We start from the raw sequence: 15,763 nt of genomic DNA on the forward strand, positions 1-15,763 counted from the left end.
TCTTCAACCCCGTGGGTTGGGAAATTAAGGAGTTCAAATTCACACACACACACACACATTTCTCTCGTTCTCGGGAAACGGCTCTACATTTTTATCTCTAGGGTCTCCGCCCAGGCACGCATGCGCATTGCTTTTTTCAGTCGCTCATCTCGCGGTCTAAAGTAGGGGCAAGTGATTCTTCTTTTACATTTTTGTATTTTCTGCGGTGGTTTCACAGAAACCTCCCTCGTTGGGAGGCGACGGATTGGGGGGTGGTGGTGGATTGGATTTCCCAACTGCGCACCTTTCAGAGTGGATTTGGGGAGGCTGCTGCTTGTTTCCAATGTTCCCCTGCTGAAATCGAAACAAAACCTGGCTATATTGCATGTAAGTTGAAAGGATTTGCTAATTAACTAAAGTACTGGCAGCAAATGAAGCTTGATTGCTCTTTTGCAGTCATACGAATACCCTGTAAGCATCTTCAGAAGTTTCTTCGGACAACAATATTCTTTTTTTTTAAAGCTTCATGGCTTGGATTAATCTTGTTTTATAGACTAGTTGTTTGTCAACCTTGGCAACTTTTAAGATGTATGGACTTCAACTCCCAGAGTTCCACAGACAGCAAGCAAGCAAGCAGGCTGGCTGTGGAATTCTGGGAATTGAAGTCCACACATCTTAAAGTTGCTGGATTGAGAAATACTGCTTTAGATTATGATTTTAAAATGAGGACAGCTGTTAATGGGTTTTTTTCTCTCCTGCAAGGACATAAAGACATACAACCATCTCTATGCTTTTGGGAAGCTCCTTCAGCTTAGGTGTTTAATATTAAAATATTTATGTATAAAAATACTCTGCATAAGTGAAAAAAACCAAAAGTGGAATAACTGTTGGAAATTTTATTCCGCTTCTTTAATACTTTACTTTGCTCATTTTGACTTTTCCTTCCAGAAATCTGAAAGCAGAATGTCATGCTATCTTAGTGCCGAAAATGTTCCAGAAGGAGAACCTGTATATGTTCGAGAGAATGGTCAGCTCTTCATGATAAATCAAGCTTCAGGAAGAGGAATCAATTATACTCCAAATTCAAGGCCTTCAAGATTGTTCTCCAAAGAATTCTCTGTTGAGCTTTGTGTCAACAAGGAAAATGACAATGGAAGGACAGATCATTTTATCTTTACTTACACAAAGGAGGGAAGTCTTCGTTATTCTTCCAAGTCTCTTTTCAGCCTAGTCCTGAGCTATATTGCTGACAATATTAATCATGTTGATTCACTGAATGACTTTCCAGAACAGATAGCAGAAAAGCTTTTCTATGCTGCAGATGCTAGGCAGAAATTCATGGAATCAAAAACAGGGCTTTGTGCTTTGCAGACGTTCACTAATGCTTATGGATGCCTAGTGCTTCAGAAACTATGCTTGAGAAATGGGTAAGCACATACTGTTTGCTAATAGTAGTATGTTTGTACTCTAATGAAGCATATATATATAATTTTATATATATATATATATAAAGAAAATGTAAAATTGGAATGCTCTGTGAAAGTCAATGCAAATAGGATAGATTGAACTGCCTATCTCTATTTTTTGAACTGTTACATAACTGGAAACAGAAGTATTATCGCTTCATTTGCAGTTGAAGGATATTAATTAAATCTGAATTTAATCCTACTGGCTTTATATTTATAAGCTAATCTTATTAGTTTATCATTATAAGTTTTTAAATTTGTGCTGCTGTTGTGGCTGTTTTGTATGAGAAATAATGTTGTAAATGTATAAATAAGTTTACAAAAGATACAGGGTAACCTCCTTCAATTTAATTTACCCCACAAATGTGTTAAGACTTCATGCTCATTGAAAATTATAGAAATTGAAGTATTCCCCCCCCAAAAAAATACCCTATTTTCTATAGTATTACTGTAGATTTTAAATGTACAGGAATACAAACTTCTTAAACAGAGTCATCTGAAAATAAACTGTATTGACATCTAAAGAAAATGAATTAAGGCTTACTCCTTGCAGTTTTGCATCTAACTATTTTGATCCCAGCTGTACCTGCATCAAATTTGCCTTTTGTTGAGATGCTTTGTAAATTGTAAATGGGAAAAAATGCTTTTATTGTAGTTGTGCTTTAGACAATAAGCAAAATCCTTGCTTTAATAGAACATGCACAAACAAGGGAGTAAGATTACTTCTGAGATCCTGACTGTATTGTATAATTTTACTATCACATTTCTCCATGTGATAGTAAATCACATGGAGAAATGTGATTTCAATACTATATTGAAATGGAATTGAGCATAATTAGAAGTGGCTTAGGTTGGGCATTAACAAAATCTGTGGTTGCTTTTTCCAAAATATATGAGGCCCAAACTATTTTCCAACTACTTTCCAAACCAAACAAAATATTGTAAGAAAATAATCCTGTTTGTAAAGATGATTAGTAGTATTAAATTTTCAGCAACAGAAGACAGTGCCCAATACAATGCTAAGTTGTAGGAGCTTACATTTTTGTTTTTATTCTTTACAGTTCCCTAATTATCTCTGAAAAACTTGAAGAAATTAAATCTTTCCGAGGTCTGACGTATTTGGATTTGTCCTGTTGTAAACTTGGAGATGACCATGAGCTGCTAGAGCATGTCACCAATGAAAGTCTGTCCAGGTACAGTAATAATAATTGTGAGAGAAATTAGCATTCTCATTTGTTTGTTTATTGCTCAAAGAACTAGGGCAACTGAAATCAGTTCCAGTTTTAATTATAACAAGCCTGAATTTTTTTTTATTTTTATTTTTTATTTTTATTTATTTTGATATGCCGCCCTTCTCCGGAGACTCAGGGCAGCTTACAATGCATTAAGCAATAGCCTTCATACTTTTGTATATTTTATACAAAGTCAGCTTATTGCCCCCACAAACCGGGTCCTCATTTTACCCACCTTAGAAAGGATGGAAGGCTGAGTCGACCTTGAGCCTGGTGAGAATTGAACTCGCAGTAATTGCAGGCAGCTGGATGTTAAATGCTGCCTTAGTAGGAGGCATTAGCGTCCTACGCCACTCAGGCTTAGATAAATGCATTTATCTGTTACATATTTTACAAATGGAATAAATTATTACATATTTCACTTGTTGGAAATATTTTATTCGAATTGTTGATTTTTATGTGCTAGCTGAAAGTATCTGCTAAATGCCACTATTTATTTATTTGTTAGATTTATATCCCAATTTCCATGTAGGAATTTAGAGTAGCATGCATAGCCCTTCTTTCTCCTCTGTTTTTCATCAAAGTGACAACCCTGTGAAGTAGATTGGGCTGAGAGAGAGACAGAGCCACTGACCCAAAGAGTTTCTAAGGCTCATCTAGATTTGATTCTGGGTCTTTCTGGTGACATCCCACACCTTACCAATTACAGGTAGTCCTTGACTTACAACCATTCGTTTAATGACTGATGAAAGTTACAAAGGCACAGAAACAAGTGACTTTTGACTGTTTTTCACACTTAATGGCCATTGCAGCATCCCCACAGTTACATAATCTAAATTCGGACTCTTACCAACTGGTTCATATTTTATGACAGTTGCAGTGTCCCAAAGTCAGGCGATCCCCTTTTGCAACCTTATGAAAAACAAAGTCAATGTGGAGTCCAGATTCACTGAACAACCGTGTTACTAGCTTAACAACTGCAGTGGTTCACTTTGCAAGTGTGGTAAGAAAAATAAAATGGAGCAAAACTCACTTAACCACTTCGTGCTTAGCAACATAAATTTTGGGCTCATTTATGGTCGTAAGTCGAGGACAATGACTGTATATTACCTTGGCACTCTCTATGCAGCTAATCATAAATAAGTGATTTCTTCCTTCACAAGAATGCACCTCATGACAGGAAAAATGTAGAAGGAAGAACCAAAGGTGCTTTTTCCAAAAAGCAACTAGACTTTCTTGATTTTTTTCCCCTTTGATAAAGTTTTGCTTCTCATTCAAGAAGCTTCTTTAGTTCTAACTGGTTAAGAATTTCCATAGACACTTCCTTCCACAGAAGGAAGTACTTAAATTGTTCTGGTTTTTCTCCTTAATCTAATCTTGTGTATATAGAGTTGAAATATATATATATATATATATAGATCCCAGTCATCTCCCAGCCCTCAAATTTTAAGAGGGTATACAGAAGGTTCACATGCTATATCATGCTGAGCTGTAATGAAACCTGTTTATGATTTGGGATATTGTATCAATTCAGCAATTACAGGTTACTCCACATACCAGATTAACCAGAACATGATTTAGTGCAGTATCTAAATCCGGTCTATAGTTCAAACAACAGCTGTTTCTGTTCACCAACTTCTTCACTAATAGTCCATGCAGAAATGTTGCCTGGACATGCACATATAGCACATGGACTGAGGATAGCTTTTGAAGCAGTCTTAAAAAGTTATGACTGCTTAAATATTTCAAAGAAAGGTACTTTTTTCATGCGAATGTCATACTTGTACTATAATCCATGTGATCCATTTCTTTTAAATGCTTTTTACAGCCTGTTTAATTAAATCATAAGTCTAGATTAATAGTGTCATAACTATTTAATTTACAATTCTTTGAAGTTTGTTCAGATTTGCAATTGCAGACATATACAACAAATTGGGTTAGATTAATAAATTAACTAGGTTTATTATTTATATACACTTACTTTAAGGTACTAAAATGTGTTTTCTGAATCTTAATGTTCTTTTTCTGAACATTATTAATGTATGATAATTGTGATTACATAAAGAGTTCAAGCTGGGCTTAAAATGAGAGAGGAAACCTGAAACAATAATTGATACTTTTCAGGAAATACTCTTTAATTATTCTTTAACAATTAACATTACTCCAGATATTTCTGTAAAAACTGCAATTTTTACGTTTTACTTCAGTCTAACTCACCTTCTCCTGAAAGATAACTGCTTATCAGATATTGGGCTTCGCAAAATGACAGCACGAGTTCGAGTGATGAAAAGAGGCCTTGAAAATCTCTCAGTATTGGATTTGTCTTGTAAGTATAAATTAAGATTAGAGAGTAGATATAGGCAGTCCTCAACTTACAACCATTCATTTAGTGACCATTTGAAGTTACACGGACACTGGACAAAGTGAGGTGTGACCATTTTTTACACTTAGGACCATTGCAGCATCCCCATGGTCATGTGAGCAAAATTCAGAAGCTTGGCAACTGGCAAGTATGACCAGTTTCAGTTTCCCTGGGTCACGTGATCATTTTTTACGATCTTCTAACAAGCAAAGTCAGTAGGGAAGCCAAATTCACTTAACCCTGTTATTAACTTAAGAACTGCAGTGATTCACTTTACAACTGTGGCAGGAAAGCATATAAAATAGTGCAAAACTCAGCAACTGTCTGGTTTAACAACAGAAAATTTGGGCTCAATTGTCGTAAGTCAAGGACTGCCTGTACCTTCCTTTCGTTAACTGAACTTTGAGAGACAAGTTGCTATTTTTTGCTACAAAGTCAGCAATGTTATCCTTCATGTTTGAGACAAATAGCATCAAGACTCCATGGATTATTCGAATACTTTGGAATGTTACTCAAGAGACTTCAAGTTCTCTGGGTGTGTTTTTATTTAAATGTCAATTTTCTTTAGTTGTTCCAGTTCCCTTCCAGATAAACTTTGAGGCAGTGCTGTTTGGAAATAGTTGGTTTCAAAATAGCAATCACTGATGGTTTTCAATATTTATATGAACTGTTGAGGGACATTATCAGATAATCTGATGTTGGATATTATCTGCATGTGGTGACTTAAAAATCTATGTCCTTGTATCACCTCAAGTAATTAGCATAGCTCATTTGAACCCAGGTAATGGATTGGTTAAGGCTAATCTGGTGTTGGACCATAATATACTATCTAACTCTGGAGAAAATGTAATACATTGAAACTGAATGTAGACAAGAGAGATCTCCCTCTACTGAACAAAATGACACTCTTCCAAAAGAAGCAGAAACATAGTGTGAGGTGCGTCTGGATCTATCTTTTTTTTCTGACCCTTTTCCTCTGCTGTAAATTGCTGAAAGACTTCAGTGGTCAAGTTAAATAAATGATTTGTTACTAATTTAATTCAATTCAGTTTAATGTATTAAGCTTATATGTTCCTAACTCCCTTGAGCAGTGGTTCCCAGTTTGAATACAGCAAACAAGATGGTACAATATCCTGGTTTGCTGGAGTTCTATGGAACAGGAGTTTTTGATAGCAAATATCTAAACTTTATTCATATGCAGTTAATCCTTGACTTACAACCGTTCGTTTAGTGATCATTCAAAGTTATAACAGCACTGAAAAAAGTGACTTGTGACCGTTTTTCACACTTATTGCTGTAGCATCCCCATGCTCACGTGATCAAAATTCAGATGCTGGACAACTGTCTTATATTTATGACGGTCGCAGTGTCTCAGGGTCATATGATCACCTTTTGTAACCTGACAAGCAGAGTCAATAGGAAAGCCAGATTCACTTAACAACTGTGTTACTAACATAACCACTACAGTATTCACTTAACAACTGTGGCAAGAAAGGACAAAAAAAAAGGAGCAAAGTTCATTTAACAAATGTCTCCGTTAGCAACATAAATTTTGGGCTCAATTGTGGTCGTAATTCGAGGACTACTTGTAGTGGGAAAGAAAAAGTGCAAATGCCTGTCCTGAAATTTGATATTTCTCCATTTTTGTATCAGGCTTAGATGCCTGCTCTAATCCAACAGAACTCTGAGTGGTTTATATTCCTTTCCTACAATAACAATATTAAAACAATAAGACCGTATAACAAAATAATAATTTCAATAGCAAAACAATATTACATAGAGCTTAAAGCCACCCAGAACAATAACATACAGATCCTCTTCCAAGCCTTTCAAAAAAAAGTTAGATTTTATGGCTTTCGTAAAATATAACAAAATTAAGACTAATCTAACCACAAGAGGTAATATTTCAAAGAAGAGGGACTGCAGTCAAGAAGATATCATTTCATAAGCCTTGAACATGACAATGCCTGAAAGATGGGATCTAGAGAACACCTACCCTACTCAATTTTATTGCTCCTATGTGTGACAGTCCATGGTTTGTTATATTACATTTTCTTGTAATTCCTAAGACACCTCTTAATGTAACCGTACTTGCTAAAATATAGTCCTTTTTGGCAAGGAAATGAAGTTTTCTGAACCCCTTTCAGTTAAGTAACAATAATAGCTTAATTGGCGTATTGTTTAGCGTAGTGTCAAGTTAAGAAACATTTAAGTAACTTTATCTCTTGTATGCCCTTTAGCGTGTATAACAGGTTTAATTTTAACGCGATATTGTTTTTTTATATAGCTAATCCAAGAATCACAAATAAAGGAGTTAGGTATCTGCGTCCTTTCAAGAAGTTGAACTATTTGGATCTCTCTGGAACTGGCCTCAAGGTAAAAAGAAGCGTTTACTTTGTTTAACATCTAGATTTAGGCACATGAATATTTACACACACAGATACACCATACACTCTCACATATAAAAAGGTCAACATTTCTGTTTTGTCATAAGTCTTGTCATTGACTTTGTTGTTTTATAGAATGGGTGGATTCACATATTAAACCATGATTTGTTTTAAATGTTGCCAGGAAACATGCTGATAAGATCTGGCAGAATCAGTGTGCTTTGAGTCCTTTCTCTAAAGCAGTGTCTTTGATTGGGGCCTCCTCATGGCACATGCCCTCTGGAATGATATTCTCTGGAGACCCATGTATCACCCACCCTGATTATACTCCATGAGGTGGTGAAATCCTTGTTTCTAGGTCTTGGGACAGAGTAGCGTGAGAGCCCCGGTAGGATTTTGCTTGCTCTGACTTTGTTTTGTTTTACTGAGTTCCTCCAGATATATATCGTTTGTTTGCACCCAGAATCATCTGGAGCTAGGCATTCTTTCAATCAGTAAAAATAAATAAATGAGGTCAGTGTGGCCACCTCATTGCACTAAGCTATAAAGCATTGTTTACAAACAGAAAGGCTGAATTTAAACATTTTGCAAAACCTAGACATCACTGTATGACACGAACATAGCCAATCTATTTTGGTTTCTCTTTATTGCTAGGGCACAAAAGAAGTCATTGATCAAATCCAGACGCTCATAGACCTAGTCCATTCAAAGATCCCTTTGAAAGAATTTGATCATAGCAGCTGCAAAACAGAAGGATGGGCAGAGCAGGTACTTCCTAAATGACAAATATCCATTTTTAATATATAATAAGATGAGTTTGTGAGTCGGAATGTTTTAAAATGTCAGGCTTCAATAACAAAGAACTATTTTCTTTAATTCTTAAATATTTTACTCATAAAGTATAACTGCAAGAAGATATGATGAAATGCAAACAAAATGTAACATTGCTTATATAATCAAAAAATATACAAAATAGTAATTAAATGAGTAACACTTGAAGAAACATACATAATATATTAATGTAGAACTAGCTCAGTCCTTTGACATGTTATTAAATCTAGCTATGTAGCTCATGTTATTCCATCTTCTCAGTTTTTATACAATATATTATTTCAGCATGACAGTTATATAATAGATTCTTAATATTCTGTTATTTAGATGCATTAAAGTAATACATATAGATAACTGGACATTCTATCAGTATTAATTATAGTTTTGTATAGTAATATTATAAGTATTATGTTATATATTATTTCTAAACCCCCCTTCTCCCTCAAAGGGCTCTACAATATATTATATTGTATTGTAGAGAAGGGAGGTTTAGCAATATAAATAAATAATGATTATTTAACAAGAAATGTATTTTTAAATGAAGTATTAATTTTGGTTTAAGACTGTAAAAATGATAGTTATTACAGAGATTATAATACATATTCTTTCAATTCAGTTAACTATCACTTCGTTTTTGACATTAATGACACTTGTTCATCCTAACTATCATAATTTATACACAATTAAGTAATATTATATTTTGCATTTAGGTTGATTGTCATACAAAAATCAGTACGCTCACTATTGAAATTAACTTTTTCAGGTTATCTTGCAGTGGAAACATGCAGTCCTAGAAGTAGTTAACACCAAAGAAAGTATAAAATCTAGATTAGCAGCACAACATTTCTGTAAGTAATTGAATAAAGACAGTCGTTTCCAAGCTAAAACTACTTTTAAAAAACCGAGGTATATTTTTGCTCACTGAAGCTGTGAGCTCAAGGGGTTGTACAGACACAGATGGTAACAGTTAACTTGAAATGGATTTTTTAAAAACTGCTCTCTCCTTATGAAATAAGATTCCTCCTTTCCTCAGGCTTCATTTAAAATGACTGGAAGAATTAAAGCAGTAATCCTTTGAACATTTGGAAGCCTTCAAAATGCTTTATCTATATAAGTTAATGTTCTTTTCTTGATGCTGTTAGCCAAAACATAACAACATAAAAATGCAGTTGTGGCCACTTCATGAGAGGGTTATTGTTTTTGTTGTTTGCAGATGGAAAAAGACCCAAAGCAGAAGGATCTCCAGAATCACTGTTAGGGGAAAAGCAAAGAGAAAATTATGAGAACTTGCAGTTCTACAAAGAAAGAACAGAGACATCAGATAATCCTTTACCACAAAGAGACATGGAAATGATTGAAAAATTCCCAAAGAGAAGGAGAATTGCAGGGGAGCAGAAAAAACTTCCCCTTCAATCAGAACTCTTTAGCTTTTCACAGACAGAATGGGACCTGCTAAACTCTTATTGAATAAAGTGAACATTTTAAACTAACTGGCTGATGTTCAGCTTTGTGTCTCTTGGAAAATAAATGGTGCATTCTATTTTTGCAGTTGATGGACTGGAAAGAAATCAACTTGAAACCACTGTAAAGAAAATGAAACACTTGCTATACTTCTATACATACAATAAATGAGCCGGGTGAACATAAGGTGGATTCACTGAGAAACTGCTGGAAATGATACTAGCTATGATTCATTTTTGCCCCTGGTGTTGATTTTTGTTGCGTGTCTTAATTCATGCAAGTCATTCTTGCGTGATGTAACCTCTTTGTATGTTGTATCTGAAGAAACAGGGCAAGACTTAACCATAAGAAATCAAATATAATACAGTAAACAAAAGGGCTGAAAAGTGTTATGTTTATGTCAATTCTGATGTTCAAAAATATACATTTGTACTTTTTGAAAAGAAAAGTAATACAAGACTGATTGTGCAGTTTCGGGTTTCAAAATTTGGAGCTCGCCAACTAAGTTTGACCTTTCCACATTATAAACTGTCCAAGCACATCCAAATACATGAAGGGGTGGCTTTATTCTCTTCACTAAATGAGGCATGCAAACCCACACACTTGCAGTATAGAGATAGGTTCCCTGCCAAAGTTTAGCAAGTTTGGCTTACAGCTGAATAAAAGCAACAGCCAGAACTATCAGGTGGAGCCTTGAGGGTCAAAGCTTACAGTAGCATGATAGTTAAGTGAATCTGGCTTCCCCATTGACTTTGCTTGTCAGAAGTTTGCAAAAGCTGATCACATGATCCCAGGCAACTGTCATAAATATGAACCAGTTTCCAAGCATCTGAATTTTGATCATGTGACCATGGGAATGCTACAACGGTCATAAGTGTGAAAAAGTGAATGAGTCACTTTTTTCAGTACTGTTGTAACTTTGAACGGTCACTAAATGAACTTGTAAGTTGAGGACTACCTATATTAAAGTAAGTTGCTCTGAAAAGAATCTCAAATATTTAGGGATGTGGGAGGGGGCATTCATAAAAATGGCAGCCTTTTCTTTGCATATAATTATGTGGTTTTTTTCCCTTTTTTTTCTAGCTAGTATGTCTCCTGGCCTGCCATCTAAATATCAGACGTGGCTCTTCTGTATATTTATAAACTCATAAACAACTGAAGCTGATATAAGGTGAAAGTTCATAACCTCTGATTTACAAATAAGAAAGTGCTTTATTGGTACATGGGCATCTGTGCAAGATTTGAAGATTATAAAGACTGAATTTAAGCAATTTGCTGATCCGGAAACAGCAGTGTCAGGCTCTGTGACAAACTGAATGAAATCCTCTTGTCTGTCATGGATGAATGGCTTCACTGTGAGAACTAGGTGAATGCAGAGCAAAACAAACGGCCCCTGCCACCAAGCAGGGCAAATGCTGTGTAGAGCAACAACGCTGAATAAAACATTCTTTGTGAGGTCCCTTTAAAATTATCTGCAATTCCACAACAGCCTGGTTCTCAGTGGATTGTTTTTTAGTTTCTCCAAGGTTATGGTCCATCCTCTGCTTATCTTGTACAGAGGTATTCATCAGACCAGTCAAAGCAGTGTTGTATTCCATCTCGGCAAAAACTTCTAGGAATGCAGGTACAATAATCATAGAAGACCACCAGTGTACAACTCCAAGACTCAGATCCACAAGGAGGACAGTTGGCTTCTACAAGATTAAAAATACACACACATGAACTCAAATAATAAGATGTTTCTTTCCAAAAATCATACAGTGGTTGGTGGGTAATCCTACCTATGCCCCCACCCAGAACTCTGAAACATTGGCTGTGGGCAGTGCTTACTTAGACTTATGAGAATTCTAGCCATAACACATCTGAAAGGCTCAAGATTAGAGGAAATCGTATGCCGAAGAAAATTCTGAGTCTTTTAAATACATTGATGTCAATGCAATCTCTTGATCTTATTTACAAAGCTATTTCAGGAAAAAAATCATGTTGGTCAGCAAAAACATAGCAACCCACAGCATTTTACATTCCATTGTGCTTCCTAGTCAAACATGATCTGCCAGTTTTGGCAGAGTAATATATATGCCTTGAATATATTAGGCCTGTATGCAGTGGTGAAATCCAAATTTTTTTACTACCAGTTCTGTGGACGTGGCTTGGTGGGCGTGGCAGGGGAAGGATACTGCAAAATCTCCATTCCCACCCCACTCCTGGGGGAAGGATATTGCAAAATCTCTATTCCCACCCCACTCTGGGGCCAGACAGAGGTGGTATTTGCCGGTTCTCCGAACTGCTCAAAATTTCTGCAACCGGTTCTCCAGAACCTGTCGGAACCTGCTGGATTTCACCCCTGCCTGTATGCTGTGGCAGAACATGTACAGAAAAGAAAGCAATGCATAGACCATAATGGAACAGGTATTCTTAAAAACCCTTCGTGGGAGCTGATTAATTTATAATTACAGGTAGTCTTCAACTTACGACTGCAATTGAGTCCAGAATTTATCTTGCTAAGTGAGAAATTTGTTAAGTGAGTTTTGCCCCATTTTACGACTTCAATTTTTTTTTGCCACCTTCATTAAATGAATTTAACTGTTGTTAAATTAGTAACACATTAAGTGAATCTGGCTTCCGCATTGACTTTACTTGTCAGAAGGTCACAAAAGATGATCACATGACCCCAGGATATAGCAACAGTCATAATTATGAGCCAGTTATCAAGCATCCGATTTTAATTCAGGTGGGGATGCTGCGATGGCCATAAGTGTGAAAAATGATCATAAGTCACTTTTTTCAATGCCATTGTAACTTTGAACGGTCACTAAATGAACTGTTGTAAGTCGAGGACTACCTGTATAGCCATCCATAAACTCTGGCTTATGGCCTTGAAATGGAGATGAGCACTGCCCCTCCTAGAGTTGGCAATGATTAGCAGAGTAAAATTCACAGGGATTCATTTCCTTATGGAGCTAACTCTTTTCTCATCCACTGGCCAGAAAGTCAAAGGACTTGCATAAGGAAGAACAAACAGGAATAGACCAGCTAGAACCGCATAGTTCTATGCTGCGTTACACTTGATTCCTTTGCTCTGGACTTGAATAACCAGTCTTCTGTTTCCCCTCTGTTGTATATGTTTGTGTGTGTGTGTGTGTGTGTGTGTGTTAAGGGCAAGGTCAACTAATGCAAAACACTTTGCGAGACAACAAAAGCTTTAAAATATTCATTTATATTTAAAACCTTAATTTTAATTTTTCAGCAAATAAAGGACTCACGTGGCCCTATTTCATCAGAACAATCTCCACAATCATTAAATCCGTTACACCTTTTGTCTGCGTAGATCCAAAGCCTGCGATTCTTGCAATAAAATATCAAGTGTCCAGGAAGGCTTTTTGGCAGATCACCTACCAAAACAAACAAAGGTAAGCTAAAAAGAAGTTTCCTTACAATGTGACCTGTCAAAGAAAAAATATTATACTAACAAATAAATCCAGACCTGTCAAGTATCAATACTTCAGTACTGAAGAAAAATATAAGGGATATCCTGGCAATATTGATGGAACACTGATTTTGCTTAGAAATGCAAGCTATTGGGTGTTGAAATATTTATTGCAGAATACATTTTATGATTTAAAAAAACAACTTAATTATTTCAGTTGCTGTTTTTGGTTTAAAACTTTCAGATGCCAAATTTAAATATTTTTATATACTGATTGTTAATTCTAAAGTGTATCTAGAAAAAAAATCCAGTTTTGCTTAGTTAAACTGTTCCCTTGAATTCTGAACTGTTTTTCATCTATGAGCATGGCCTTTTAGAGAGTACTGTACAAAAGCAGAGATTCCTGATAAAATGAGCTTGCATGCCAAAATAGGATGCGTTGATCAAACTTGCGGTTTGTGCAATGGTTTATTAAATAATCCATAATTGCCTGTGTTTCACACAATATACTAAGCCAAAACCAAACAAATCATGGCCCATGGGCCAGATATGTCACACACTGGCCACGCCCACACCCAGTTTAGCGAAGGGGAAAGTCGTGATATAACATGTGATGCGGCCATGACAATGTGTGTTTGACACCTGTGCACTAGATGAATACCCATAGCATGTTCAACTCTAAAGAGAGCTTACTGTCAGAAGAATATTCTAGTCCAAATCTCAGCTGGAATTGTGTAAAAGTGACATGGGATTCAGCTCAGGGGTGGGTTCTAAAATGGTTCTGTGGGCGTGGCTTATTTTGTGGGTGTGGCTTGATGGTCATGTGACAGTGGGCGTGGCTTGATGGTCATGTGACTGGGTGGGTGTGGCCAACTCAATGTCACTCACGTCAAGGGGTGCCTCGCCTGGCCCCTCCCCTCCCAGCCATTCCTTGTCACACCCAGCCTCAACGTATCTATAGTTCTGTAAAAATGTTGTTCACCCTTTTTCAACTTTATTGTCTACATACTACATCCTTTCATGGACTACTGAAAGGAGGAAATGGCTCACATGCTTTGCCCAAGAGTGTGATAGGCAACAGGCTTTTAAGGGGCTCCCAGAAAGAAAGGGGGGCCCAATGTATTTTCCAAAGCACCAGACGGCAAAACACGAAGCAGTGGATGGAAACTGAACAAAGAGAGAAGCAACCTAAAACTAAGGAAAAACTTCCTGACAGTGTGAACCAATATACAGTAGGTGCAGAAATATTTCAGTCATAATTTCACATATAAAATAGCCATTCGTGTAATACAACCTGCATATTGTTCAAAACAGTATTATGGCTGATGTTTGACAGCAAGCCTAATAGTCAAAGATTACAAGAGTGCTTCTTTCTCTGTATGTATACAAAACATCACATACCAGGAATAGCATATTAAGATGGACTTTCAGCTGCTTGAAGAGGAAGAAATTTATTCAAGAACATAGAAGCAGCACTTGAGGTAGCTACAATTTGGGGTACAGAGACTGGAAATATTTATAGGAGAGATGATCCTTTGTGAGGTGTATGTGAATGTGCCCTTGTTTGGTAGATGTGAAGGCCTGATGGAAAAGTTCTTATCTTACTTTGCTTAGTGTGTAAATCTTTTCCCTTTGGTATGTGCCTACGTGCTGACTTTTGATGCCTTTTCTGTGTACCCAGGGAAACTCTGTATTGGAAAAGGGTTTTCCCTGTCTGCTATTATTTGCCAGATTAATTAGTTTAGCCTGGTCATGATATCAATGGAGGAAGTGGATTAGCAATCTTTGCAACATTGTATTGACTTTGTTTACAACATAGTATTCTAGTTTCAGTTACTTGTGGTCAAGTTAATGATCAAAAGGAGGGTTAGAGACAATATAGGAATAAATCTAATTTTGAATTAAAATTCTTTCCATATTACAACTCATTATTGCTCAGACGTGTTAAGACAAAGGCTGACTTCTCACAACCCTCTAAATCATAAACTACTACGTAATTCCAGTTCAATCTAAGATGTCAAGTCAGTATGTCATATAGAAATTAATGTGCAAATGTACTAACATATTTGCATATTAATTTCTATATTGCTTTAAGAACACTTGTACACCAGTTTTGGACCTTGAGATCTTGTAGCCCTATAGTAAGCCAGTTGTTTGCTTTAAGATATAGCATAAATGACCAAACATTCCCTTCTAAATAGAAATAATAACATGATACATTAAAACTGCAGAATATATAATCACATATTCTTTACAAGGAGTCTAAGACAAGGGTGAGAAACTCAAGGCCCGGAGGCCGGATCCGGCCTGTGGGATGCTTAGATCTGGCCTGGGGACTGCCCTGGAAACAGCAAAGGACTGGCCCATAATGCCTCTGCCAGTGAAAACGGAGCTTGTGAGGGCCACATATGAGCTCCGTTTTCACTGGCAGAGAGTTGCGGAATGCCATTGCAGCCGAAAACGGAGCTCAGAAGCCTGTTTTCACTGGCAGAGCACTTGGGCCGCCACAGTCACCCCTGACACAAGTGACGTCGAGCTGGCCACGCCCACCCCAGCCACCCAAGGTCAAACATAACCCTGATTCAGCCCTCAATGAAATCGAGTTTGACACCCCTTGT

The 15,763-nt window shown here is 36.6% G+C and overlaps 1 protein-coding gene across 1 annotated transcript; it reads left to right on the top strand.

The window, feature by feature from the left end:
* The first annotated feature begins 99 nt into the window (after window positions 1-99).
* On the top strand, window positions 100-9,747 carry LRRC42 (leucine rich repeat containing 42). Its single transcript, XM_034415127.2, has 8 exons — window positions 100-366; window positions 928-1,406; window positions 2,507-2,638; window positions 4,885-5,003; window positions 7,327-7,415; window positions 8,081-8,194; window positions 9,021-9,105; window positions 9,471-9,747. Exons 2-8 carry the CDS (start codon window positions 943-945, stop codon window positions 9,722-9,724), a joined length of 1,257 nt encoding a protein of 418 aa, XP_034271018.1. The 5' UTR covers window positions 100-366; window positions 928-942; the 3' UTR covers window positions 9,725-9,747.
* Window positions 9,748-15,763: the final 6,016 nt, after the last annotated feature.

Source organism: Pantherophis guttatus, chromosome 3 (assembly GCF_059756535.1).
Source record: "Pantherophis guttatus breed Tessera chromosome 3, ASM5975653v1, whole genome shotgun sequence".
Taxonomy (NCBI): domain Eukaryota; kingdom Metazoa; phylum Chordata; class Lepidosauria; order Squamata; family Colubridae; genus Pantherophis; species Pantherophis guttatus.